We start from the raw sequence: 24,552 nt of genomic DNA on the forward strand, positions 1-24,552 counted from the left end.
GATAAAAACAGCAAAACTGGGAGCTGTAGACGGAAGAAAGATCAGTGGGAGGAACCAAGCTGCAGAAGTACCAGCCCCCTTTTCCCGAGGCTCACGGAAAGACTGCCCCTCACTCTGGGGGCGCTTGAGGCCAGCCCTTGCTCAGTGCCCTCAGCATGCCCTGGGAGAGCCACGGTTGAAGTGCATGTCAATCACATGCCTGCCCCTTGCCGCAAAAGGAGGAGATGCTGCTTGCATTAACCCCACTACTCCCACACTGGAACACACTCTGTGGGCAGGCACACACAGCAGCCTTTGTCCCCAGGAGTGTGGGACTGACTGACACACCTCCCCATGGCACATAATTTCGCAGACTTGGATTGAGTTGGAAGTGTGATGAGGGCCTCAGATGACAGGAGCAGAGATGTGCTGCTGTACAGCAGTTGAATGTCAAATTCAGCCTATTTCTTGCAGTTCTGGGTTGAGGGGTAGGTGCAGTTGTAGGGAATGGTGAACTACAAAGGTGTTGATAGGCGTTATTCTTTTCAATTGTACTTCTAGCTGCTTTTATCTGTAATCTTTAGAGAGGATCCTGCTTCTGGCTGTTCCACTAACTTGCCTCTGGCAAGTCTTCATGTCAATGGGTTTTGTGAAAAGAAAGCAGGCTGCTTGAGTTATCCAGTATGGACTGAATGTCCTGTTTTTTTTTCATGTTCCTCTGTGCCTAATGTATGCTTTGCTAGTAAAGCAGAGGAGCACCTTGCTCATTTACTCTTGGGGCTGTCAATTTCCCATCCTTGCCTTGCTGATAATTTTGACAGCCACTTACCAAGTTTGCTTCTGAGCTGTATTTTAGATTCTGACTAATTTCTTGGTCAGTGGTGCAGGCTCTTGGAGGACAGCCCACCGAAACTTGTTCTTTGGGGTATGTTGTTCTGCTGCATTTTTTCCAGCCTGCTAGCTCTAAACCAGAGGTATGAGGAAAAGGTGGCCTCAGAAGGCTGCTTGACTACATTAAGTTTCTGCCCTGCTTTTCTGTTGGGCATGGCATAAGAATGTCTATCCTGTTTCCTACTCACAGTGTGTGTATGTCTTTTACCCTCTCATAGCTTTTCTTATGCTCATACTCCATGGAGATTGTTGTTCTCCTCAGCTCTCCTTTGGCTCCTTTAATTGCATCAGAAGATTTGAGGATCCTCAAATTAACATTATTACATGGCAGCTTGGTAGAACTTTACAGAGCTGTTACTTGTAAGCATTTTTCCTGTTTTCTACATCCACAAGACTGGTGTGTTCTGTAAGAGGTGAGGAGGCTGAGCAGTCAGAAGTGTCAACACCGCTCTGCAGCTAAAGGAACCTTGTGCTCATACTTTATAATGTGTGGGCTCAACAAAATGTGCCAGACAGCCCAAAATTGAGTGGCTTTCTTGAAAGCTCCTGTTTACCCAGAGAGAAAGGAGTCTTATGGTCTAGAAAGAAGAAAAAAAAAGTAAGTCCTGTCCCTGTGGTGTGTCGCCCCACCACCACCTCTTAAAAACTCTCACAGGGCTTACTTACCTTTTAGTGGTTCTTTGGCTCTGTACACTATGCATCTTCATCTGCTCCCTGTTAGTCACCACATTAATCTTGTCACTCACCTTGCACTGTTATTCATCCCCTTCTCATCCAGACTTTTCACTGCTTCATTGCAGCTTCCTCTGTCCTTACCTGCTTCAGTCCCCACAACTTTATTCATTCCAGTTCCTTCTCTCCTTTCCCTGACTTTCTCAGAGTATTTCTCTGCCTGTTTCTCCCTTCTTTCTCTGTTCATGCCCACACAGTGCCCAGATGAAGAGCATTCCTTGTCTTTATGTTATCTGTGGCTGTCAAATGTTCAGGGTATCAAAATTAACGCATTAGAATAATTTCTAGGACCTCCTCAACACCACCTCCCTTGGTCACTAAGGATGTTGTTACCACTCTGTCTGTTCCTCAGCTCTGTAGAGTATCATCTTCTATTCTGACCCCTTTCCAGGGACTGCATTCAAGCTGTTAATCTTGCCAGGTCTCTACGATGCATCATTTCCTTTCTTATCTATCCGTCTGTCTTACCGTATCTCCTATTTAGTTTGTCTTTATTTCAGAGCATCACTAATAGGGCATCCTTTGTTCTGCCTGTGTCCAATCTTGTATTGGCAAGATCTATTTTCCTGGGCTATGGCATGGACTGTGCCAGCCTGTCTTTGCTTCTCTCTGCTTGTTCCTTGCTCTACCCATCTATCATAACATGCATTGTTTTATTTCCCAGACCATTCTTGTATGTATATCCCTTGCCTGTCATCTGTCATTCAGTATTGAGAGAGCAGTTTTCACCCTCAGCCAAACCCAGATGCATGTCCAGCGCTAGTCACATCCACCCTGGAAATGTGTCATTTTCTGTGTATGATGCTGGGTGCTCCCATGCAGATACCTCCAACATGTTAATGGTTACTGTTGCTGTTTTTGAAACTAAAACTTGTTTTAGGAGAGCTTGATTTTCTAGCTTTAGTAGAGTCTGAAAGCAAAAGACTGGTTGCTAAGCACATTCTGTAATTTTTTTAGGGTTTCTTTTATGTCTTTTTTATTTTGTAGTAAGGGGTGACTCATCTAAATGGCTGCTTTCCTTGCAGTGTACCAGTGTGGCCATGCCTTAATCCACGCACTGCACAAAGAAACTGTAAGGCTAATTTTCTTTCCATTGATAATTATCTCCTGAATCTTAGGACTCAAGAAAGTGAACAACTTGTAACGTTTTGGCAGTATTACATGACTAAACTCTCCAAGGAAGTACTGTCTGTAAAAGCTGTGTTGGCTTAAACCATGCAGTATTAGCTAGAGAAACATGCAGTGAGAGTAACTGTGCTCTAGTAAGAGTGTTACACACTGTAAAATTCAGAGCAAATTGTGGGCCTCTGACAGACTACTTTCTGTTTTAGAAATACATGATCATATGCAGTTTAAGAAGCTGTACTTGTTCTGATGCTTCCTGGCTGTGGCTCAGTAGTGAATGACATCAGTTAGGGAGGCGTTAAGCTGCAGTTGTTACTGAGGGTTAATTCAATGCATAACAGGGTAGTTGTGTAGTTTGGATGCTGGGCAAAGTGGTATTTGGGAGTTAAGGAAATGGGTTTCTTGGATTGATTTGCAGGTAGGAGTGCTTGCCCCCCTCTCAGTTTCATTCTCAGCCCTTCTTTTTGATTGCTGAACTGAAAACCTAGTAGAAAGTTTTTCATTGATTGTCCACTCAGAGCCTGAATTCTTTTTTGAAAGATGCCTTTGAAATGGTTCAACAGGTAGAAGTATTTTCATCACCCAGTTAGTGAAATAAAAATTAATAGAAGCTTCGTCCTCTAGAGGCTCTTCATCAGCTGTTATGAAAAGGGCAGTAATAATTCAGTGTTTTTTTTATGTCAAAGAAAGGTTGAAGGGGGAGAAACCCAGTCATGTGGATGCAGGTGAAGTTTGTTACTTGGGCTGTTGAAGGTTTCTGTGTGTCCTGAATATCTTCTCTTCCTCTCTAGTTTTGTATACACAGCATCCAAACAGCATGTGATGCCAACTAGAGGGACAGGGGAGTTAATATTTGTGTCTGTGGCTGCATTGGTGTAAAAAGAGAGTAATGCTACTTCAGAAGATACCCTATTTAGGAACAACTTGTAAGAAGCTGGTATTTGCATAGTGGGTTTGCATGTGTCATGGGTTAACCCCAGCAGGCAGCTAAGCACCATGCAGCCACCATACAGACGCTTGTTAATTCCTCTGTAGTGGGATGGGGGAAAGAATTGGAAAGGTACAAATGAGAACTGGTGGGTTGATATAAAGACAGTTTAATAGGTAAAGTAAAAGCCACGCATGCAAGCAAAGGAAACCAAGGAATTCATTCACCACTGCCCATGGTCAGGCAGGTGTTCAGCTATCCCCAGGACAGCAGGGCTCCATAATGTGTAACTTGGGAAGACAAACACCATCACTCCAAATGTCCCTTTTCTTTCTTCTTCCCCCAGTTTTATATGCCGCATGTGACATCATATGGTATGGCATGTCCCTTGGATTAGTTGGGGTCAGCTGTCCTGGTGGTGACCCTTCCCCAGCTCCTTATTATGACCTGCTGGCGGGGTGGTGTATGAAGCAGAAGAGGCCTTGGCTCTGTGTAAGGACTGCTCGGCAATAAGTAAACCATCCCTGTGTGATCAGTGCTATTTTCAGCACAAATCCAAAATGCCACACCATAAAAACCCAGGTGAAATCAGTGCAGCATGGTAAGCAAACCTCTGTTGATCAAAGCAGGCAAACAAACCATGAGCCAACTGCCTGGTTTGTCCACACTCTGTGACCTGAAGGTCAGTGTGGCTGGCAAAAAGTATGTGTCTGTATCAGATGGGCCGAATCCAGGCTCAGTTCTAGCACTTCTGTCTTTGTTAGTTGCTAATATTTTGACATATTTTTCACCTTTTTGAAGAGAGTGTGTTGATAAATGAGCCAGTAAGAGTGTCCTTTTTTCCCCTAAGGTGATGTCCAGAGCACAGTTTATTTTGCGCCTACAATACTAATGCATTCTTGGCTTTAGGAGGAGTTGAATTGTGTGTCTTCTACTTGTAGCGAGCACATCCCTGTTTGTGCTAAGTCCTGGAAATGTGCTTTAGCATGTTATCTAGCTTGCAACTCAGAGCCTTGCTTTTCAAATCTGCTCTCTTGTGAGAGGTGGTGGGGCTGGCCCCTCTGAACAGTTGCCCTTAGGTGCCTCACTCTGGGGTACATAGAATCATAGAATAGTTAGGGTTGGAAAGGACCTTAAGATCATCTAGTTCCAACCCCCCTGCCGTGGGCAGGGACACCTTATGCTAAATCATATCACCCAAGGCCTTGTCCAACCTGGTCTTGAACACTGCCAGGGATGGAGCATTCACAACCTCCCTGGGCAACCTATTCCAGTGCCTCACCACCCTCACAGGAAAGGATTTCCTCCTTATATCCATTCTGAACTTCCCCTGTTTAAGTTTTAACCCGTTACCCCTTGTCCTGTCACTACAGTCCCTAATGAAGAGTCCCTCTCCAGCATCCTTATAGGCCCCCTTCAGATACTGGAAGGCTGCTATGAGGTCTCCACGCAGCCTTCTCTTCTCCAGGCTGAACAGCCCCAACTTCCTCAGCCTGCCTTCATACAGGAGGTGCTCCAGTCCCCTGTTCATCCTTGTGGCCCTTCTCTGGACTTGTTCCAACAGTTCCATGTCCTCTTTATGTTGAGGACACCAGAACTGCACACAATACTCCAGGTGAGGTCTCATGAGAACAGAGTAGAGAGGCAGGATCACCTCCTTCGGCCTGTTGGTCACTCTCCTTTTGATGCAGCCCAGGATACGGTTGGCTTTCTGGGCTGCAAGCGCGCACTGAAGCCGGCTCATGTTCATTTTCTCATTGACCAGCACCCCCAAGTCCTTCTCCACAGGGCTGCTCTGAATCTCTTCCCTGCCCAACCTGTAGCTGTGCCTGGGATTGCTCCCACCCAGGAGTCGGACCTTGCACTTGGCATGGTTAAACTTCATGAGGTTGGCATCAGCCCACCTCACAAGCATGTTGAGGTCCCTCTGGATGGCATTCCTTCCCTCCAGGGTATCAACCGAACCACACAGCTTGGTGTCATCGGCAAACTTGCTGAGGGCGCACTCAATCCCACTGTCCATGTCAGCAACAAAGATGTTAAACAAGACCGGTCCCAACACCGATCCCTGAGAGACAGCACTCATTACTGGTCTCCAGCCGGACATAGAGCCATTGACCACAACTCTTTGTGTGCGGCCATCCAGCCAGTTCTTTATCCACTGAGTGGTCCATCCATCAAATTGATGTCTCTCCAATTTAGAGACAAGGATGTCGTGTGGGACAGTGTCGAATGCTTTACACAAGTCCAGGTAGATGACATCAACTGCTCTACCTCTGTCCATCAGTTCTGTAGCCCCATCATAGAAGGCCACCAAATTGGTCAGGCAGGATTTCCCCTTAGTGAAGCCATGCTGGCTGTCACCAAGCACCTTGTTGATTTTCATGTGCCTTAGCATGCCTTCCAGGAGAATCTGCTCCAAGATTTTGCCAGGCACAGAGGTGAGACTGACTGGTCTGTAATTCCCCGGGTCATCCATTTTCCCCTTCTTGAAAATGGGGGTTACATTTCCCTTTTTCCAGTCATCGGGAACTTCACCTGACTGCCACATCATCTTTGCTTTCCCAGTGCACTGGGTATAACTTCACTGCTTGTCTCCACAGTTATTTATTTTCTTGTTCTACTGAAGCACCTGTGTTATTTAGTACAGTTATTAATTTTTCATGTTTATGTACATAAGCCTTTCAGTTCCCAGTTCAGCTGTGGCAATATTGAAATGCTCTTTTCATCTGGCAGACAAGTAGGTTTGCTTGTATGCTCTTGGTCTGCTAAAACAGACCCCATTTGGTGCACATGCAACCAAAGTGACTAGTAAGGGTGAGCAGTAATTAGTATTCCTTAAATGAAAAGCAAAGGGGTGTCTTTCTGTTTCTGCTTTATCTACTATTAGGCTGGGAGCTCTTGAATAATTTACTCTCTGAAGGCTTGGTCACAGACTGACTTCTGTGACTGTCAGCATGGCTTTGTGTGCAGTCAGGCCTTGGAGGCTGCTCTGCACTCACTACTTGCACTGTGAGTGGCAGCGTTATTCTCTGGATGCAGGCCTGGCTGAGGAGGAAGGATTGGAAGTAAATTATTACAATTGCAAATTAGATTCCAGTGAATGTTGTACAACACTTAGTTGAAATGTGCTCATTCACTGATAGTTATACAAACGAAGTCTCCCTTTACTACAAGCCACAAGGTAAAACAAGGTAAAACTTTCAGCTGTTTCATCTCTTGCTGATGCCACATACCACAGAATGTCTGATTGGTGAGGAATAAGGATGAGGCTTGATTTCTGTCACAGAAAAATGCCACATGATGTTTAGCAGCACACACACACCCACCCACCCCGCAAACACTTTGAGTTACCATAGAAGTAACTCCCCCGTGCACAGAGGTGAGATTGAGATTAGACATTAGAAGAAGTTCTTCCCTGTGAGAGTGCTGAGTCGCTGGCTCAGGGTGCCCAGAGAAGCTGTGGCTGCCCCATCCCTGGCAGTGTTCAAGGCCAGGATGGATGGGGCTTGAAGCAACCTGCTCTAGTGGAAGGTGTCCCTGCCTGTGGCAGGTGATTGGAACTGGATGAGCTTTAAGGTCCCTTCCAACCCAAACCATTCTGTGAGCCTATGATATGCACAGGCTCTGTGAATGACTGTGTGAATTTGCTGCATGGGGGTGAAAACAGATTCCAGGTCACAGCTAGAGTCACTCTGCAGTTTTTGTCCCTGTCGAGACCAGTTTCTGCTCTTGCGTCTTTATTCCCTGTGAGGTCAGAAGGGTGTCTGCAACTTTACATTGTGTAATTTTTCAAAAGGTACACAAGGTAAGCATGTTTTATATGCCCTGGCAATGTCGTGCAGGCAGGGGGGCACTGAGGTCTGATTTACACTGTGTGTGTCTTGGTGGGTCACTAGAGTTTATTTCCTTTTAATGTAACTGACTAAAGGAGAAGAGGTGGTAGTTGCTGTGATCGTGCTTCCCATTCACCATGATTAGTTTCTCTTGAAGATCCACATAAGTCCCAAATACTCTTTGGTGGCTTAGACCAAACTGAATCAGTTTGTGAAAAGCCTTCAAAACCAGACATGAGTTGCAAAGAGCTCAGGAGTTGAACAGTGCAATGATGCAAGTCAACTATGGACTTGAAGAACTTCCATTAAATAGAAGTCTTCAAGCTTAGTGATCTAAGTATTGTGCTGTGGTGCATATGTCAGGGTTTTTCAAAGCAATTAAAAAAACGCAGGCCAGAAGCTCAAGAACACCAGGGAATGTGGGCAGCCTGTGTATCCCAATAGTTTGCTCTGTATTGTGAAGTTCTGCTCGTAAGGTCTTGAAGCTGCACTGAGAGCACAAGCCCTTGCCTTATGCAGTTTTCCCCTTGTTCTATATTCAGGCTAGAGACAAGGAGATTTTCAGGATCTTTAAGTTCAGAAACCAGCAAACTGAAATAATGCTAGACTTGATTTTTATAATGCTTGAAAGAGACATCTTAAATGTTACAGAAACATAAGGAGACAGTGGGAGCTGTTTGACTGCTTAGCACTTGCTGTATAACCCCTGCTAAGGGTAGCACAGTTTAGGGAAAAAAACAAAGTACCCATCCAGACCATAACTCTTAAACCTTTTCCCTTTCAAATGTCTCACTTTCCATGTTCCTGTATACATAGAGGAGCTGTGCAGCTCTTCAGGAAGCATTGTGGGCATTGATGTACTAACACCTGAAAAGATAGCTGTTTTTTTTATATTTACTCTTTCAACTGTGAGAGCACCTGAGTGCATTCTGCTCATACCCACATCATGTGGCTGCTCCCTCATTGCCCTTCCCAGAGATGGATTTAGCAGTTGGTATATTTAAGGGGGGAACCATGACTTATGGTTCCTGCTCCTAGGAATGTGTGAGTGTGTGTGCATATATATATATATATATATATATATATATATATATATACACGTTGGGGTTTTGGATTTATCTTCTTTTTTCCATGTTTGGAACTATTGGGTAAAGTGCAGAGTCATCCACTTTGCATCCAGCTCCACACAGTAACTGCTCTGTCATCCAGCCCTGGCTCCAGGGGCTGGATTGCTGGATTTGTATTCTCAGTTTCATGAGGGTGTGTGTATGGGGTGAGCCCATGAGAACTGGAATATGTGGAATTACCTCCCATCAGTGAAGGACTTGATTACTGGGTCCCTTTCCTGGGAAGTGCTGTAACTGCTAGTTGCTGAGTAAAAGATGGGCTCCTTTACTGACTAGAGGGAAGGGCTGCAATTGTGTTTAAAGAGCCTGTCTGTGATAGGTACTCTCCAAGACCTTTCCAAGGAGGAGTGCCTTCTGATCCTGGTCAGACATTGGTGGGAGCTATGCTTAGGCTGGGGCATCTGCGAGTGTACCCCAAGCAGCCTGATGCTTGGTAAACTTCACCATCCAGCAGCACGTTGTTACGTTCATAAAAGCATGTTTAGGGCTCTGCAGAGCTGACTAGAGGTTTTCTAGTTGCAGAGATTTCAGAGTCACAGAATGGTTAGGGTTGGAAGGGACCTCTGGAGATCATTCAGTCCAGCCCCCTTGCCAAGGCAGGGCCACCTAGGGCTGGTTACACAGGAACGTATCCAAGTTGGCCTTGAATGTCTCCAGAGGGAAAGACTCCACTGCTCCCTTGGCAGCCTGTAGATTTAAGTGCCTCGGTCCTGTGGACATTCTGGCTCTAGGATCCTGCTGGGAAGTGAACAACGTCATCCAACAGGAGTCGCTTCTCTGGACCACCAGTCAGAGTGCTGCATCTCCCCCATCTGCCTTGCAGACACCTGTCAGCTTGTTGCACACTCAGGTGTGCCCTCACCGTGCCCTTGCACTGCTGCAGGGCCAGATTTCCTTGCCCTCCCGGGGGCAGCAGGACCTGTCTCTGCTGCAGGCACGCTGTCAGTGCGGGTGGAAGGATTTAAAAAAGCAGCCGCCTAATCCACTCCTGACCCTCCTTAAAAGCCTCCCCTGCACACCGTGCGTTGCTAGGGCCTGCATAGATCCTGGAGACGGCGCCCAGCAAATAGCTGAGCTGCTCTCTGGAAAGCCAATATCGCAGCCCGGATTGCAGTGCTCCAGCACGCCAGGGCTTCCTGCAAGGAGGAATTCAACGTCTTCCTTCTGCTAAAGTGATGGCGATGGTTCCTTCGGCCGTCAGAAGATGTGGAAGCCTATGGATGTGCTGATAAGCATCCCGCTGAGATAAGGGGGTGGGGAAGGGGGGTTTTGGCACACGTGCTGTGTGGGACCAGCAATGGCTGAGTCGAACCATTTAGACTTCTGCTTTTGAGAGCTATAAACCAGCTTTTGTTCACAGCCTTCTGCCCCATCCGTGCCCCTCCTGTGGGCTGTACAGCAGTCACTCAAGCTTGCTGCTTTTTTTTTTTTTCCTTTTTTTTTTTCCTTTATTTTCCGGGGGCTGAAGCCATGGCAAAAGTCCCCGACCGAAGCAGGCACAAATGGAGTGCACTTCACACTTTCCTCCGCTGCAACATGAACCCGGAGACCCAGCGGGTAGTGGTCTTTGTCATCCTGCTCTTCCTCATCATTGTCAACGTGGTGCTGATGTTTCTTCTGGCATTTCACTGAAGGAGGTCTGCCAGTAGTGGTGTGGTGCATGGGGGTTTCCAGGACTGGGCGACAAATCAGCAGGTCAGCTTGTCGTTGTCTGCCTCTGGTCTGCTTGTCTGCTGTTACGGTAACTGTGTGTCTCAGAGTATCCCTCCTTTGTTTTTTGATCATCACCTCCTTCCCCACCCTGCTCCCCTCACTCTCCTCCTGTCATCACCTGTGCCTTGCAGTTTGGAACACTGTTAAACCAGAAAAAGGCGAAGAGGTAACGGAGCCAACCTGCTTAATCGGGACTGCTCTGCATGGCACTGGATCCTAACCATGACAGTACTGTGCCTATACGGAGCACTTGCAACCATGGAGAAGCTCAAAGTGCTGCAGCTTTGTTTGCAGAGGGACAGTCATCCTATAATGAGCCTTTACACAAGGACCTGCTACGTGTAAACACCTTCTGTCAAAAGCAGAACCCTGTAAAGCCTCTGTTGCTCTGCCGTTGTTAGCACTGCACTGTGCGGTGGTGTGAGTAATGCCCAATTAGCCAAAATGATTGATCAGTAGTGCATCAGGAATTCAGACTGAATAAGCGCTGCAGTGGTGTGGAAGGAGTGCTTTGTTGGCTTTTATCCTATTTTCTTATATCTCAGTGCTTATCTGCTATGTGTATTAAAATGGCTGGCAGAACCGCAACATAGTACACTAATGCAGGCCACATGTTTCTCACTGGCTAGCAGTAGCCATGCACAGCGAGGAGGTGACTCAAGCAGCACTCGTGTAGACCTGTTAGGAGGGAAGGGCAGCATGCTCACTCCAGGCCTGCTCACCCCAATGGTGTTTGATCATCAATGCGTCACAGCACTTCGAGACTTGGACATTGGCACCTTGATGTAGTAACGCTCTATGGCATTGAAGAAGACTGATTCCTGGAGAAAGACAGGCTTGAAAGAAAGCTACAGTGCACTGTTCTTAATGACACTGCTAGCATTTGTGCTGGAGACTGTGCAAAAGATCCAAACCCATAAAAATCAGCAGGATCCTTCATTTAATGTGTTAGGTAATATGCAGTTTAAGTACAGCTTTCATGAAGGCAGTGCATTTACTAGCACTAATGGCTGAAGTTACTGCAGTCCTTTCAGACCTGAATGTTTATGGCTTCTGAAGTCAGATGAGATGTTGAAGAAGGCTGGATGGTGATGTTTTCTCTGTCATCATGAGTGATGTACTCTCTACTAGTGATTTATGTGACTGTGTGTAAGCATTATGTTCCAGAAAACCACGTCACTTTAGCACACAAAGCAATGAAATTGGTACTTGATGAGCTGCTATCTGCTATGTCTGAGGTATGAAAGATCGCTTGTCCTGAGAGAGTTTCTTGCAGTGCTGGGGTGTGTAGCAGGCCCCAGGTCTCTGCACTTCTCTAGACATCTCTTACATAGATGAACAGTTCTGAACTATTAAAAATCACAAATTAGGCCAATTTAACCCAATTAACCAGACGTTGTGATAAACAGACACTGGGCCCATCCAGTATATGTAGTTTCCTGAAGTTGCCATTTCAAAAAAAAACAAAACAACCCAAACCTCAGCACACAACACTGGTTTTCAAACAAATTTGTTTTCTTTCCCTTCTAAACTGTACCTGTGGTCTTAGTTACAGCTGGAATTAGAACTTCATGGTGTAAGGTGGAAAAAGGATTGTTAGGAAGGACAAGTGAAAGATGTGTTAGCATACACCAGCCTTCAAATGAGAGATGAGGGACCCAAGTATGGCTTTGGGATCATAGGTGTCAGTGTCAGAAAGCTTTTGGCAGCTGCTGCTGAGGGTAAATCATGCACTGGGTCTGAGCAGGCTCTGAAACTGCCTGAGCATTCAGAAGCTCTCACCCCTCATCTGGTGGGTGAGTGTTTTGCTCTGGCCAGCAGTGAGACGGCAATAGGCCTCAGTAGCAATCACGGCAGCCCCTGCAATGTGTGTGAACCGTCTGTTATTGCTGTCTTGCCTGCTCCGTATCTTGGATAGTGTAAAACACATCTTGTCACTGAAATCTCCTGTTAGTCCGATGTTAGATGAGAATTGCAGTTATCCACAAGGCCTGCTCATAGACACCTAGCTCTGGAGTAGTGTCTGGTAGGTCAGCTCCATTCATAATCCGAACACTTGGCTCAACACATAGAAGCCACGTGGGGCAGCTGTTAAGCTGAGCACAAATGTCTGCCAGCCAAGACTGATCCTAGATTCACAAAGTGACTCATGCTCTTCTTTAGCTCAGTGTCATGTCACTGAAATGCTCCTTGGGTGGCTCTTGTCACTGAACTGGAGCCTCTTACAGTGCTGAGGAAGGTGCTTCAAGGAAGTTTTCCAGGAACTTATTTAGTATCCTGCAAAATTGATTAGGCTGCCAGAGCTGGTCTTGTGGTGATGAAGCAGTTCACCCTCTGCTAGCTGCTGCTTGCTCAGTTTGGGGATATCCTATTGCCAGGACTTTTCTGGGTTTGTAAGGGAGCAAATACCAAACTGAGGGATGCCTCCTGGGGCAGGCACAGCCTTGCTGTAAGCAGCCAAGTGTTCCCACAATGCTGCAACTCTTTCTTTCCCTTCTCCCACTTTTACCGTATCTATGCCATACCTGGTATGGGGTCCTTATTTCCAGAAAGCTCACATTGCTCTGCCCATCTTACAGCATCCGTGTCTGGGAGGCAGACCCATTTGCCTTTGCTGCTTGGATGCATCAAAGCTTGTGCAGAAGCAGCTGTTGCATGTAGGTAGAGGAATGTACTACAAACAGCTGATCCAGTGCTCCAAAATGCTCACCACTGATACTAGACAGAAAATGTATGTCTCTGGAATAACATGAGTTTAGACAGTTAATGCCTCTGAGGTAGAGCTGCCACATTGCTTCCTGCAGGGCAGCTCTCCTCTCTGGGGAACGTTCCAGTTGTTGACACAAAGGACCTGAGACTTCCCCAGCAGAAAACCTGCCTTCTGCTAGAGAAATAAAGCAAAGAACTGCTTTCTCCAAGGCCTATGGGGAATCCAGGACAGCAAGGAATAACCTGGGAGAGAAGTATCTTATAGCAAAAGGTAATGCAACCCCTAGTTAAGTTGTCTCCCCCTTCCCTCTATGGGGTAATTTGTATTACCCCGCACAGGGCAATTTCACCAGATTATTGGTACCAGATGGGAACCAGAAAAGTGGAGTTGTTCTTGTATTTAACAGTTCTGATAAGAGAAATTTCAAGATTACAAAGCAGTCATTGGAGGTATATGTTATAACACCGTCTGCTGCAGGTGTCAATGTGGGTTGCTAAGAGCCTGAAAACACTTTTAATATTTAATGTTGGGTGAATTTTGAATTTCTCTTTGCACTGCCTGTCTAGGTGTTTGATACTTCAGGATCAGTCAGGTATCTGTGTCGAGTTTTGTTATAGGGAACCCAGTGTTTTTCACCTTCCTTAACTTCACATGCAGTTGACATGTAAGTGTTAATCAGTATATTAGTTGTAACTCATTCAAGCCTGCCTCAGATCTTGGCTGGAGAAGCTAAGATGGCCCAGGAAAAAATAAAACTGATGAAGGATCTCTGAATCATGTGCAGGAGCTGGATATGGTGAAAGAAAGATGGTGGGAAGAAGCCTTTGACGCTTCCGTCAACAAAGTTGGCTCTTTTTCTTTGCTCTTAAAGCTCTTATTTGACATGAGAGGGGTGCTCCGCTTGAAGTCTGTGATTGCCTTCCCGTCAGTCCTCTGAACATCAGGCTGTGCCATGGCATTTAGGCTGTAGCCCCAGGGAGGGAGCAGCATGGCCAGGGGAGGGGGTACTCCAGCTGCGTAGCAAAGCATCATGCAGGGATGGGCAAGGTACTGCTTCCCTGAGCCCTGCAGGGGTAGTTTGTATTGCCCCTGCATGGGGCAAGTTCACCAGAATGTTTAACTGGCACGAGCTTTTCTCTGCCACTGCTTTACTTCGGGCCTCACAAATACAAAGAGCAGGAGTGAGGCCAAGGCATGATTTCCAAAGGGAGAGCTGGGCTTTAGATTGTATCTTTTCTTAATTTGTTCTTTCAGGCTAAATTCATTTCTGTGGTGATATGTGGGATCTGCTGTCTTTGTGATTTATTCATGGAATCTAAGGCATGAGCTGGCCTGATAAGAAACACAGTAAGCATTTAGGGTGATACCATCAACAATTACTTTTAATTAATGCTTCCAGTGTTTTGATTTAAAGAAAGAAAAACCAACAAAAGAAGTCCCATTCCACAGGTTAAACACAGATTTAAAGATGGGCAGTACTTGTTATTTATGCCATGTTACTGAGCTTGTTAACTACAGAGTGTGGTGGAAACTGCAATAAAATTATGTCGTCTTTGAATCTTTGCATCTGTTCTTTGGGTGGGATTGCTCCGGGCCTGGCTGTGGTTGTGACATACAGTGCACCCACTGTGTCTGTGTTCAGCAGTGGTGGAAATGGGACTTGAAGCAGTAACATAGAGCACAGTGGCTTTCTCTGTCTTGTTGCATGAGTGCAAGCCTTCTGCATTTGTAATAGGTGATAGTCAGCTATGCTGGTAATGCTAAAAGAAAAATGTTTCCCCAGGTACCAAGAGGACATTGTTGAACCTTTCAGGAGTGGAGTTGGGTGTGAAGGACCATGGAAAGGGAAAAGGGTCTGGTCTCCCTTGCAGCTGACCTGGCCCCTCTGGAACAAGGGCCAGGTACAGGGCTCTGGTCCCACACATCCCACCACACCCCTTATGTCCCACGTCTTCCACTTCTCACAGAGCATGGAGCATCCACACTTAAAAATCTTGTGCTTGTTTGGTCTTGCATCCAAGAATGGAGTTCATACGTTGTCTTCTACTAAGCTGTGCTGGTTTGTAGTGACAGCTGCACAGGGGTAGTGCATGAGTGTTATTTACAGACCTAGTGTCTATAGCCTTTGTGGTAATGTGGCTCAGAACAGCATAGTAGAGCTGGGTTTGATGGTTTGTGATTGTTTTGAATCATGATCTTGTCCGGTCTTGGCATGTTGAGTGCCTGCAGAGTTGTGGCAAGCTGCATGGAAATATAAACACTGTATATAGACATCACTTCTGAGTCAAAGAGCTACACCGGAATCTCTCGGCAGAAGCCTGAGACAGCTTTCCTCACCTCACCAAATAAAATAGTTCCAGCAGGAGATTAAGAGAAAATAGGCTGCTAAGGAGTCATGACTTAGTATTTTTAGTTTCCCAGTTCACACCTGTGGTACCCAGTCAGGACTTGTTATACTAAGCACTACCTAATCTGAGGTTTGCGCTAGGCACCAAGAGAGATCTGCAGTATCCCATCGCTGCCTGATTTACTACAATGTGCTCTGCATTGAGGTGCTTTTGCAAAACTACTTTGCCATACTGAAAATCCCATGGCCACTATGTGAGGGCTGTGCAGGGAGTCATGGCCACTAAAGTGAGAACCTGTGTGGAAAGGAGATATGTTGTTCTTTTCCTGTTTGGACTAAATAAGCCATGTGTTGCAGGAGGAGCAGCAGGTGCCTCAGTCTCCCATAGTTAGAGGGCTTTTTTGCAGCATGGTCTTGGAAATGGAAATGTGGTTCTGGTTGGAGGTTTTAGCTTTGTTTAGGCCGTTAAAGTCTCTTCATGCAGATGGTGTGAGCTTGAGAAAATGAATAAAATTAGGATGTTTGAATTCATAATAGTACAGGGTCTCCCAGGAACCTGCTGCTTCTTGAATCAATCTGCTTTACCTAGCACAGTACATTTGAAATATGCAAAGGTTAGTGGTTTTGTGTGTTTTGTAGGTGTTTCTTGGGTTTGGGTTGGTTTGTTTGGGTTTTTTTTTTGAGTGTACTTAGCTTGAAGAACCTTCTGTGGGGACTACAAAAGAAATGACCCGTTGTTACATTTACAGATACTAACCAAAACAAAAGGCTGGCAGCCTCCTTTGTCTGACAGCAGGAGACATTATCAGGGTGTTGTGTTCTTTTCTTTCCCTCTCTCTGATATTCAGATTTTCCTCTGCCGCATTTCCTAAGAAAAGACAGATAGCAATTCTTAGTTCAGTGAAGAAAGGATCTAAACCAGTGTGTGTGCCCTGGGAGAGAGATCGCTTGGGGGAGGCAGTAATCATGTTTTGGGTCACCACAAACCTGCAGGGGTTCTCCCACAGGAGCAAGTGAAGAAAGGAAACGGATACTAAACTGTTCATTGTCCTTCTGAGGCAGGCAGATCATCCTTAAGAGCCAGGTCATGGAAATTGCTAACCAATCTCTGCAGGCCCTGCATGTCTGCCAGCACCTACTGGTGTTGTACAGACCGTGGTGCAGTGCTATTAATCTAAAGGAGATGTTTTCACGGGAGATAAAGGCAATAAAAATCATTTCAATATGTTCTTTGCAGCGTGTTCCATTACAATTAAATCACGCACACACGAAAAGGAAATCCATGTGCTGGGATTCTGGCTTACCGCCTGCTGCAAGCCCAAAGCATGGCTGACCTTTAATGATTCAGAGCAATTTGCTAGCAATGCAGTTTGCATCTGCTTTAAAATGTTTTCTTTAACCTTATTTGTAAAACAAATGCAGATGAATTTGCCTTCAAGCTCTGTAAGTGATTCTGTAACTCGCTCTATCTTTTGGGGGAAGGGAATCGAAACAGTTGTCAGCGAGCAGAGAGCTCTGTCAGCTACATGGCTCCCTTCCCTTCTCTTCTGCAAAAAGTGCCAGAATGCAGCATTTGTCTCAAATTTGTGTTGGATGAGCTGCAGCTGAACTCGGGGTGCTGTCCAGTATATTCCTCACTTGTCTGAAGAAATGATGGTGAAAGGGGAATCAAAAAAGGATGTAGAGAGGAAAGATCTCAAAATTAAGTCGTGGGAAAGGGAGTGGAATCAGGAGCTGTCCTCCAGAGTGAAAAGGATGGGAAATGTACCCAGGTAATGTGCACAGAGGGAGGGTGATGCTGCAGGTAGCAGCAAGAGTAGGGCAAGTTTGTAGCATTAGTGACATAAAAATGTGCTGATATAACATTCAGTAAAACTTTCTAATGAAAACAGTTTTGATTTGGGTACCTGAGAAAAGGTAGTGTAAAAAAAGACACAACTGCAATCACTCCTAAATGTGAGAACAACCACCTAGAAACATCCTAGGCTATTTCCATTCCCAGGCTGTATGGTTAAGATCAGGGCATCAGAAACTGTAAACTTGTGAGGTGCAGAGGGGATTCATTCAGTCTGACATGGTTTTCATCTACAGCCAAACTGGCACCAGAACTAGGAACTTGTGTAGATGTGAGCCCCGAGTCAAAGTCTTGCTCAAACCTGAGAGTTCAACCCCAGGCCTCACTCCTTCCCAGTCTTTGAAACCAAAGACAATAGGAGATAAGTGTATGGCCAGTTTCCAGGTGTTCTCCCAGCTATCAGCAGCCCACGAACCCTGCTCCATCCCCTAATTGGCTGTGTACACACTGGGTACAAACTGGAACACAAGAGGTTCCACTTAAACTTGAGAAGAAACTTCTTCTCAGTGAGGGTGACGGAACACTGAACAGGCTGCCCAGGGAGGTTGTGGAGTCTCCTTCCCTGGAGACATTCAAAACCCGCCTGGACGCATTCCTATGTAACATTATCTAGGTGTTCCTGCTCCGGCAGGGGGATTGGACTAGATGATCTTTTGAGGTCCCTTCCAATCTCTAGCATACTGTGATACTGTGTAACTCCAGCTGCTGCAGTCAGAGCCGCAGCCATGGGATGTAGGGATGTGCTGTGCTGGGAGAGGGGGCTCAGGGCTCCCCAAAGCACCACAAAATGGCTGGAAAGAGGGGGTAAAAAAGTGGTTCTCAGGCATCTGGGATGCTTGGGGGGAAGCAGGAGTGCAGCACTTGAATCCTACCTGATCGTGGAGCGACAGGTGCTACACAACTGGGAGAGGTATGAGGAGCGGGTTAGCCAAAAGTTGAAGATAATTAAACCACTTTTAAGCCTTAGAGTATTTCAAATTCCTTAAGCCACTTTAAGGCTTTAGATGGGTTTAAAATGCTTAAAACACTTAAAGGCCTTAGATGAGTTTAAGCTGTTTAAGCTGATTTAGAGCTTTCAAATGACTTAAGTTCTCTGGCTTTGAGTGCTTAAGGAGGTTTTGAGGTCATAGAACCATAGAAGAGTTTGGGTTGGAAGGGACCTTCAAAGCTCCTCTAGTCCAACCCCCTGCAATGAACAGGGACATTTTCGACTAGCCCAGGTTGCCCAGAACTACATCCAGCCTGGACTTGGATGACTCCAGGGATGGTGCATCCACCACCACTCTGGGCAGCCTATGCCAGTGCCTTACAACCTTCATTGTAAAGAATCTCTTCCTCTCGTCCAGCCTGAGTTTCCCCTCTTTTAGTTTAAAACCATCACTGCTCATCTTGTCACAACAGGCCCTGCTAAAAAGTTTCTCCTCATCTTTCTTGTAGGCCCACTTTAAGAGTGAGAAGGTCATAATAAGGTGTCCCCAGAGTCTTTTCTTCTCCAGGCTGAACAATCCCAACTCTCTCAGTTGAGCTCTTAATTGTAAAGAGCTTTCTGAACATTTGGAGGGAGGATGGGGCACATACCCACTCCTGTAGCCTGTGCTCAGGGACTCTTTGTCCTTGAAAGCCTCCCAAGCAATGTCTGAACACCCAGGGTTCCCTGTGTACACTTTCATCCTCCCTTTTGGGCAAAAGAAGGAAAAAGCCGGGAGTTGGGCTTCCATGTGGTAGGGATGAATGGCTCTTCCAGGTGTGTGGAGTGTTGCATGGATAGGACGAATTGCATGAGATCTGTAATGCTGAAGTCATATGGAAGTGCTGCTCTTACCTCTGCTTGAGGAGCCCTAGCCAGGAGGATGACAGCTCTATCCCAGAGGACATCCTAATGGCATTGTAATTACTGTGTTGGCAATTGCTAATTTTCCACCTGAAGGAGTGTTGCTGTGCCTCAGGGAACATATCTGTCCCTGTCAGGTAACAGTTTCAGGGCTTATCACTTTCAAGATATGTTTGTGGGCAGTATGAATAGTCAACATTTCTTCTGTGTTTTTCACTATGCTGATGTCCTAACGCCAGCTCTGTAGGGATAGCCAGTAACACTTTTATCTGTGACTTGGGGTAGCTGCTCAGGCATAGATGCAAGTATGGCCTGGCTCTTTGCCTTGTGTGCTTTCCCAGGTTTAAGATCCTCGGTGGGCTGTACCCAGGTGTGATGAGTTTAAATGGCCTTGAAGGACATTGCTTAATCTCTTTATAAACCATCTGTATGTTTGGCTCTGTGGTGTCCTGTGGCACAGCTTAATTATGCAGCTCAGGGAAAAAGGGCTGGGCTTGTACTTAACTTATTCCATGGTGATTTCATGGGGCACCCATAGGCCTTGTGTTACAATAACCATTTTGTAAGCGTTCATCTTGTGGCCACCTTCCATCCACCTTTCTCCTTTGCAGCTTCAAAGTCTGTTTAGCTTACAATGGCTTAGAAACTTTCCGCTTCTGATTCATGCTGCTCTTTGTGCCTTACCTGGTTCTCTTACCTCTTTCTGAATCATTCCTGACATTCAGGCTTTCTGATCCTGATGGAGCAGGCCTGTGTTTTCTTATATCTGACTGCAGAGACACTGCTGAGGAGCAGCACATTTAGTCAGTCATTTGTCTCAGATATTGCTGATGTTACATTTGTCAGCTTCCCATTTAATTTGCCATTTTGTCAGCCTGTCACTCAGCATTGTATCTGTTTGTTTAAGAGTGAAATTATATTTCACTTATACCAGAAAATAAATGTTTGACAGATATAGATTTAAGTAAGTATCCTCTGGAAACTTGTGTGAAAGGTTAAAATGGAAGCTAGTTTACAGCTTTAAAGTACTGCCCGCAACTGCAATATTTAACTGTACCACATGATGTGAAGACAATCGTTTGCAGAGTACTGACAGGTTTGGGAAGGGCTTTGCTCCTGTTTTGTCTTTATGCCAAAGCTTAGGATGGTAGTTCCCAAAATTAACAGACTCCCTTGGTATACAGGTCACAGGAGAGTGCTGTTTGGGGTGCTGAGGGTACTGACAGGATCTAGATGAGTAGTTGTCCTCAGCTACAGGTAATCATCCCCATTCTTTCATTAAGAACTTTCCTGGCCTGTCTCAACCTGAAGTGAAATGGTCTAAAGCGATTTCACTTGATTTCTATTATAATAATCGGCTCTTAGGTAAGGAACTGAGAACCTCTTGTGTCACTCTGGAGTTTGAAAACTGAACTTGGATGGACATGCACCTGGCATGCATTCACACATGCAGGTTGAAATGACATGGAGCACTGCTCTGCCTCCTCTGCTTGCTACAAGGCTTGCTTCTCTCCTTCTGTAGTACTTGATAAAGGGAGCTTTCAGAGCTGCTTCTTGCCTGCTGTGGGGGGACCCTCCTCCTCTTCCCATCTGTTTAAACCACTTCTGAGGGTGAATCAGGACTGAGAGGAGATCAGTAAAAAGGGAATAATGTAATTAATGCCAGTCAGAATGGTTCTGTGGAAAATAGTTCTTACCAAATAAATGTGATGACAAATGTTGAATGTTTGGTAAATGGTAAATGGAGACAGCTGTACTAGACATCACATGAGGAGTTTGACTACAGGCACTGATTAAAGAAGCAGCACTATAGAATTATCAGCGTAGCATACTTAACTGGATTAAGATCTCGGCTGACTGACATCTCAGATTTGTTAAGGAGAATCATGGTCAAATTAGAATATTTGAATGGGGATCTGCAGTGTTTGTTAAATGCCTGAGAGTCCTTCACTGTCCTTAATTGCTGTTCTAAAATCTGTGCTGAAAACATACAGCTGACATGGGAGGCAAGAGGACAGCGAATACTAAGGGCATGGCTCAACTGCATGGTGTGCAGGTCTGTACTTCTGAAACAATGAATGCAACCCACTGCCCATGTGGGGACACGTGGCTGGTGTAAGGCTGTGGCAAGGAGAACTTGCATTATCATGAAGCATTTAGACAGAGGAGCAGCAACAAGCCATGAAGTGTTTGCTGTGGCTGAGGAGTTGTGTCAGTGGTTCTGTCACCCTGCAGCTAGGCAGCAAGTCTAGGCTAGCATTGTCTAGCAAGGCTAGCCCAAATTCCAACCTGGCAGTGGAGGGAGCCAGGGCCCCCAGGGGCATGGTTATTTCATCATGCTAAGAAGAACCCTTCCCTGGGGTTCCTGTCTCTCTCCACAGTCAAGAAAGACAGTCAAGATAACTCATTCAGACTAAATGCCTGCTGTTCAGATGACAGAAGCTCCGAGATAAATTTAATCTCTCTTGTCCATCATTAAACAGTGAAGCAAAATGTTCTGAGAGGAAGCTAGAGCAAGCTGTCAGGAGAATTTAAAACCTATCCTGTGGGTTCAGTTCAGGGGAGAGGGTAGCTGGCTTCTACTCATGTTCAGGAAAAGTAAGTGTGTAAATGAAGCACTACTTCGGAGCAAGAGTCAAGTAAAACTTTACCTCCTCTGCTGCACTTTGCATGTGGGAAGGCAGAAGAGGAGCTCAGGAGGCAGAGTAGTGAAAGAGCTGGAGCTGGGAGCGGGAGGCTTTGCCTCTGGGGTCAGGACTGCTGCAGGGTGTAAATGTTTGATGTGCTGACCCAGTTCAGCTTCAGTCTATAATGCACAAGTTGGGAGGGGCTGGGCAACGAATGCAGGCTTCCCAGCAACCATTGTAGTTTACCAGAAACGGCTTGGGTTCAGGTTTCTGTTTTAGGGTCACAGAGCTGAAAAGTAAATTCCATTGTATTGGCACCTTCTCTCTGAACTGCCCTGTTCCCAGTGTTTTCTGATGCTCCTGGGCTTGTATTTTAGCTTTATACAATCCAGTGTACTTGGCATTATCAAGAGAATGCTATTCAAATATTATTCAAATAGAACCCAGTAGCTCAAAGATAAATATTTCCAAAAGGCATCTTCATCTCTCCTTATGCAAGTTGTCGAGATCTTTTATCTCTGTTAATATTGCCTGGAGCTCCTGTCAGAACAAGATCGGGACATACAAGGTAATTATGTTAAGGTGTCCAGCCTGAGAGAACAGGGACTGAGTAGCTAGAATACAAACAAGCTCACAGACAAGGGCCTTGGCATGCCAGGTCTGCTTGCCCATGCGGAATGGACTTAATCTGGGGCAACTATCTGCAAATGCTGTGGCTGCACTTGCTCTTTGCCTCTGCATAGACATTGCTTGGAGGAACGATGCTGCAATCCTCTCTCCTCCTCCTTCCTATGATATGTTTAGTAATCTGCACAAGCTCTGCTGTACTGGCACTTTCCCTTGGTGCCTGCTGTATTTGGACATGAGCAGTGAGGCTGTGGCTGCATGGGCAGGTACAGGTGCACAGGAATGCCAATGCACAATGCAATATTAGAGCTGCAGACTCACAGAATAGCTTGGTTTGGGAGGGACCTTATAGCTCGTCCAGTTCCAACGCCCTGCCATGGGCAGAGACAGCCACAGCTTCTCTGGGCACCCTGTGCCAGTGCTTCACCACCCTCACAGGGAAGAATTTCTTCCCAATGTCTAATCCAAATCTCCCCTCTGTCAGGTTAAAGCCATTCCCCCTTGTCCTGTCCCTACAGGCCTTTGTCCAAAGGCCCTCTCCAGGTTTCCTGTAGCCCCTTTAGGCACTGGAGCTGCACTAACGTCTCCCTTAAGGAGCCTTCTCTTCTCCAGGCTGAACCAGCCCAGCTCTCTCAGCCTGGCTCCAGAGCATCTCTGTGGCATCTTCTGGACTCACTTGAGTATCCCTCTTTGTGTTGGGGGCCCCAGAGCAGACAGTTTCCAGTTTCAAAGCATCAGTGTTAGTCTGCCTTTGGATTGCAAACACTGCTGTCTACAAACTTAACTGTTGTACTAAACAAAGAGAAACAGCCAATTTTTGTTAGTTTTCACTGCTGCAGTCACTGGGTAGCTGTAGGGTATCTTGAGTCTGAATTCTGTCTTCTAACGTTTGTCTTCTAGAAACTGTTTTGGGGCTCTTCAAGAACATGTACTAAGTTGTTGTCCTAGATATTACAAAGCCAACACATAAATGTTGTTTCATATGGAAATTAACAGTTGTTTTTCAAACGTTTTAATTGCAAAGATCAAAACCTGTGGTGAGTCTTTTGAGCTGAGGAGCTGCCATGCTTGGAAATGGTGAGCATTCCCTTTAATACACACTTCTTTGGCAGATAAGCAGCTCTCACATATAGAGCTGGTTGCTTGTGCCATGCTTTGACACATCTACAGAAATGCTTTTTGTCTGCTGGTGTGTTTTATCCTTCCTGGTGTAGGCAGTGAGAGTCCCAGTTTATGTGCTCCTCAGAGAGGATGCTACAGCACGCTGTGCCTCCGCTGGAGCAGCAATGCTTGCTGTGGGCACATGCACTACTGTTGCTGCTTCTTTGCCATGGAAATGCGAGTCCTGGCGCAGAGCTGCCCTTTAGTGCTTGCTTTGGGAAGGGGACTGTTACACTGGGTGTACTTGATTTTTGTGTATCTGCCCAGGAATTGGACCAGATACAATTGAGAAAGAATAGTGTAAGGCACAGTGTAGATTGAGGGCAGGTAGGAGAATGAGCACTGAGCATGGTGAGTGTTAAACACCTCTCAGGGCTGGTATCTGCTCCCTTGCCCACTCCCAGCATAGGAGTGCAGACTGAAGCGGTGCAGGAGATATCAGGCAGCGCCTGTGGCCTGCAGGAGGTGTTTCAAGTGCTGCTGTTCTAATTGAACTGAGACAGTCTAAACCGTATCTAAAATATTTTTGTAACCTTTATTTCTTGCTTTATTCCATATTGGTAATTCCTCCCTACAAACATGGTGTTGGGTTAATCAAATCCTGGCCTGTATTTCGGGTGTATTTTTGTTTACTCCTTTGCCACTTTGTGGTAGTGGCCTATCTGCTTGCCTGTGTCCATGTGGCCAGGCTGGTGATCAGCCAGTTGTGATTTTCTATATTAGGCAAATCTTGTTTACAGTGTGGCTGCTGCTGAATAGAGAAAATGTAAGGTATTAATATTAGCGTGTGGCTTAAAATACCAGCTGAGGATTCACTAATCAGCATCATGGCTTTCAGTGACTCTGAGATAAACCATGTGCCTCTATCCCCTTGTGAGCTGGGTCTGTCAGCCCTAACATGCTGTTAATGCTAGGTCAGACTTATCTCTTGTTTTCTCATCAAGATACTGAGATCTGACAGCTTGGTACTGTAAGGTGTTAATGCCTTCACATCATCAGTGCTCTGTGTGTGTGATCATCAGAGGGCTACGGAGGGAGTCCATTTAGTCCCTCTCTGGTCACA

The 24,552-nt window shown here is 45.9% G+C and overlaps 1 protein-coding gene across 3 annotated transcripts in view; it reads left to right on the forward strand.

The window, feature by feature from the left end:
* ARHGEF4 (Rho guanine nucleotide exchange factor 4) overlaps positions 1 to 24,552 on the forward strand; it is a 115,164-nt gene that overhangs the window by 76,574 nt on the left and 14,038 nt on the right. The window contains exon 1 of one of the 3 annotated variants that reach the window (XM_057432984.1): positions 10,030 to 10,313. The exons of 1 other annotated variant lie outside the window; for it this stretch is intronic. Coding sequence is in view for 1 of the 2 variants with exons in the window: in XM_057432983.1 (XP_057288966.1) it covers positions 11,561 to 11,569 (9 nt within the window). In the remaining variant the exon portion in view is untranslated. Of the gene's footprint in view, positions 1 to 10,029; positions 10,314 to 11,548; positions 11,570 to 24,552 lie in introns of those variants that run through there. One more of the 3 variants, XM_057432983.1, reaches the window with a different exon arrangement.

Source organism: Pezoporus wallicus, unplaced genomic scaffold (assembly GCF_028554395.1).
Source record: "Pezoporus wallicus isolate ANWC-B61680 ecotype Strahan unplaced genomic scaffold, APGP_CSIRO_Pwel_v1 contig_15, whole genome shotgun sequence".
Taxonomy (NCBI): domain Eukaryota; kingdom Metazoa; phylum Chordata; class Aves; order Psittaciformes; family Psittacidae; genus Pezoporus; species Pezoporus wallicus.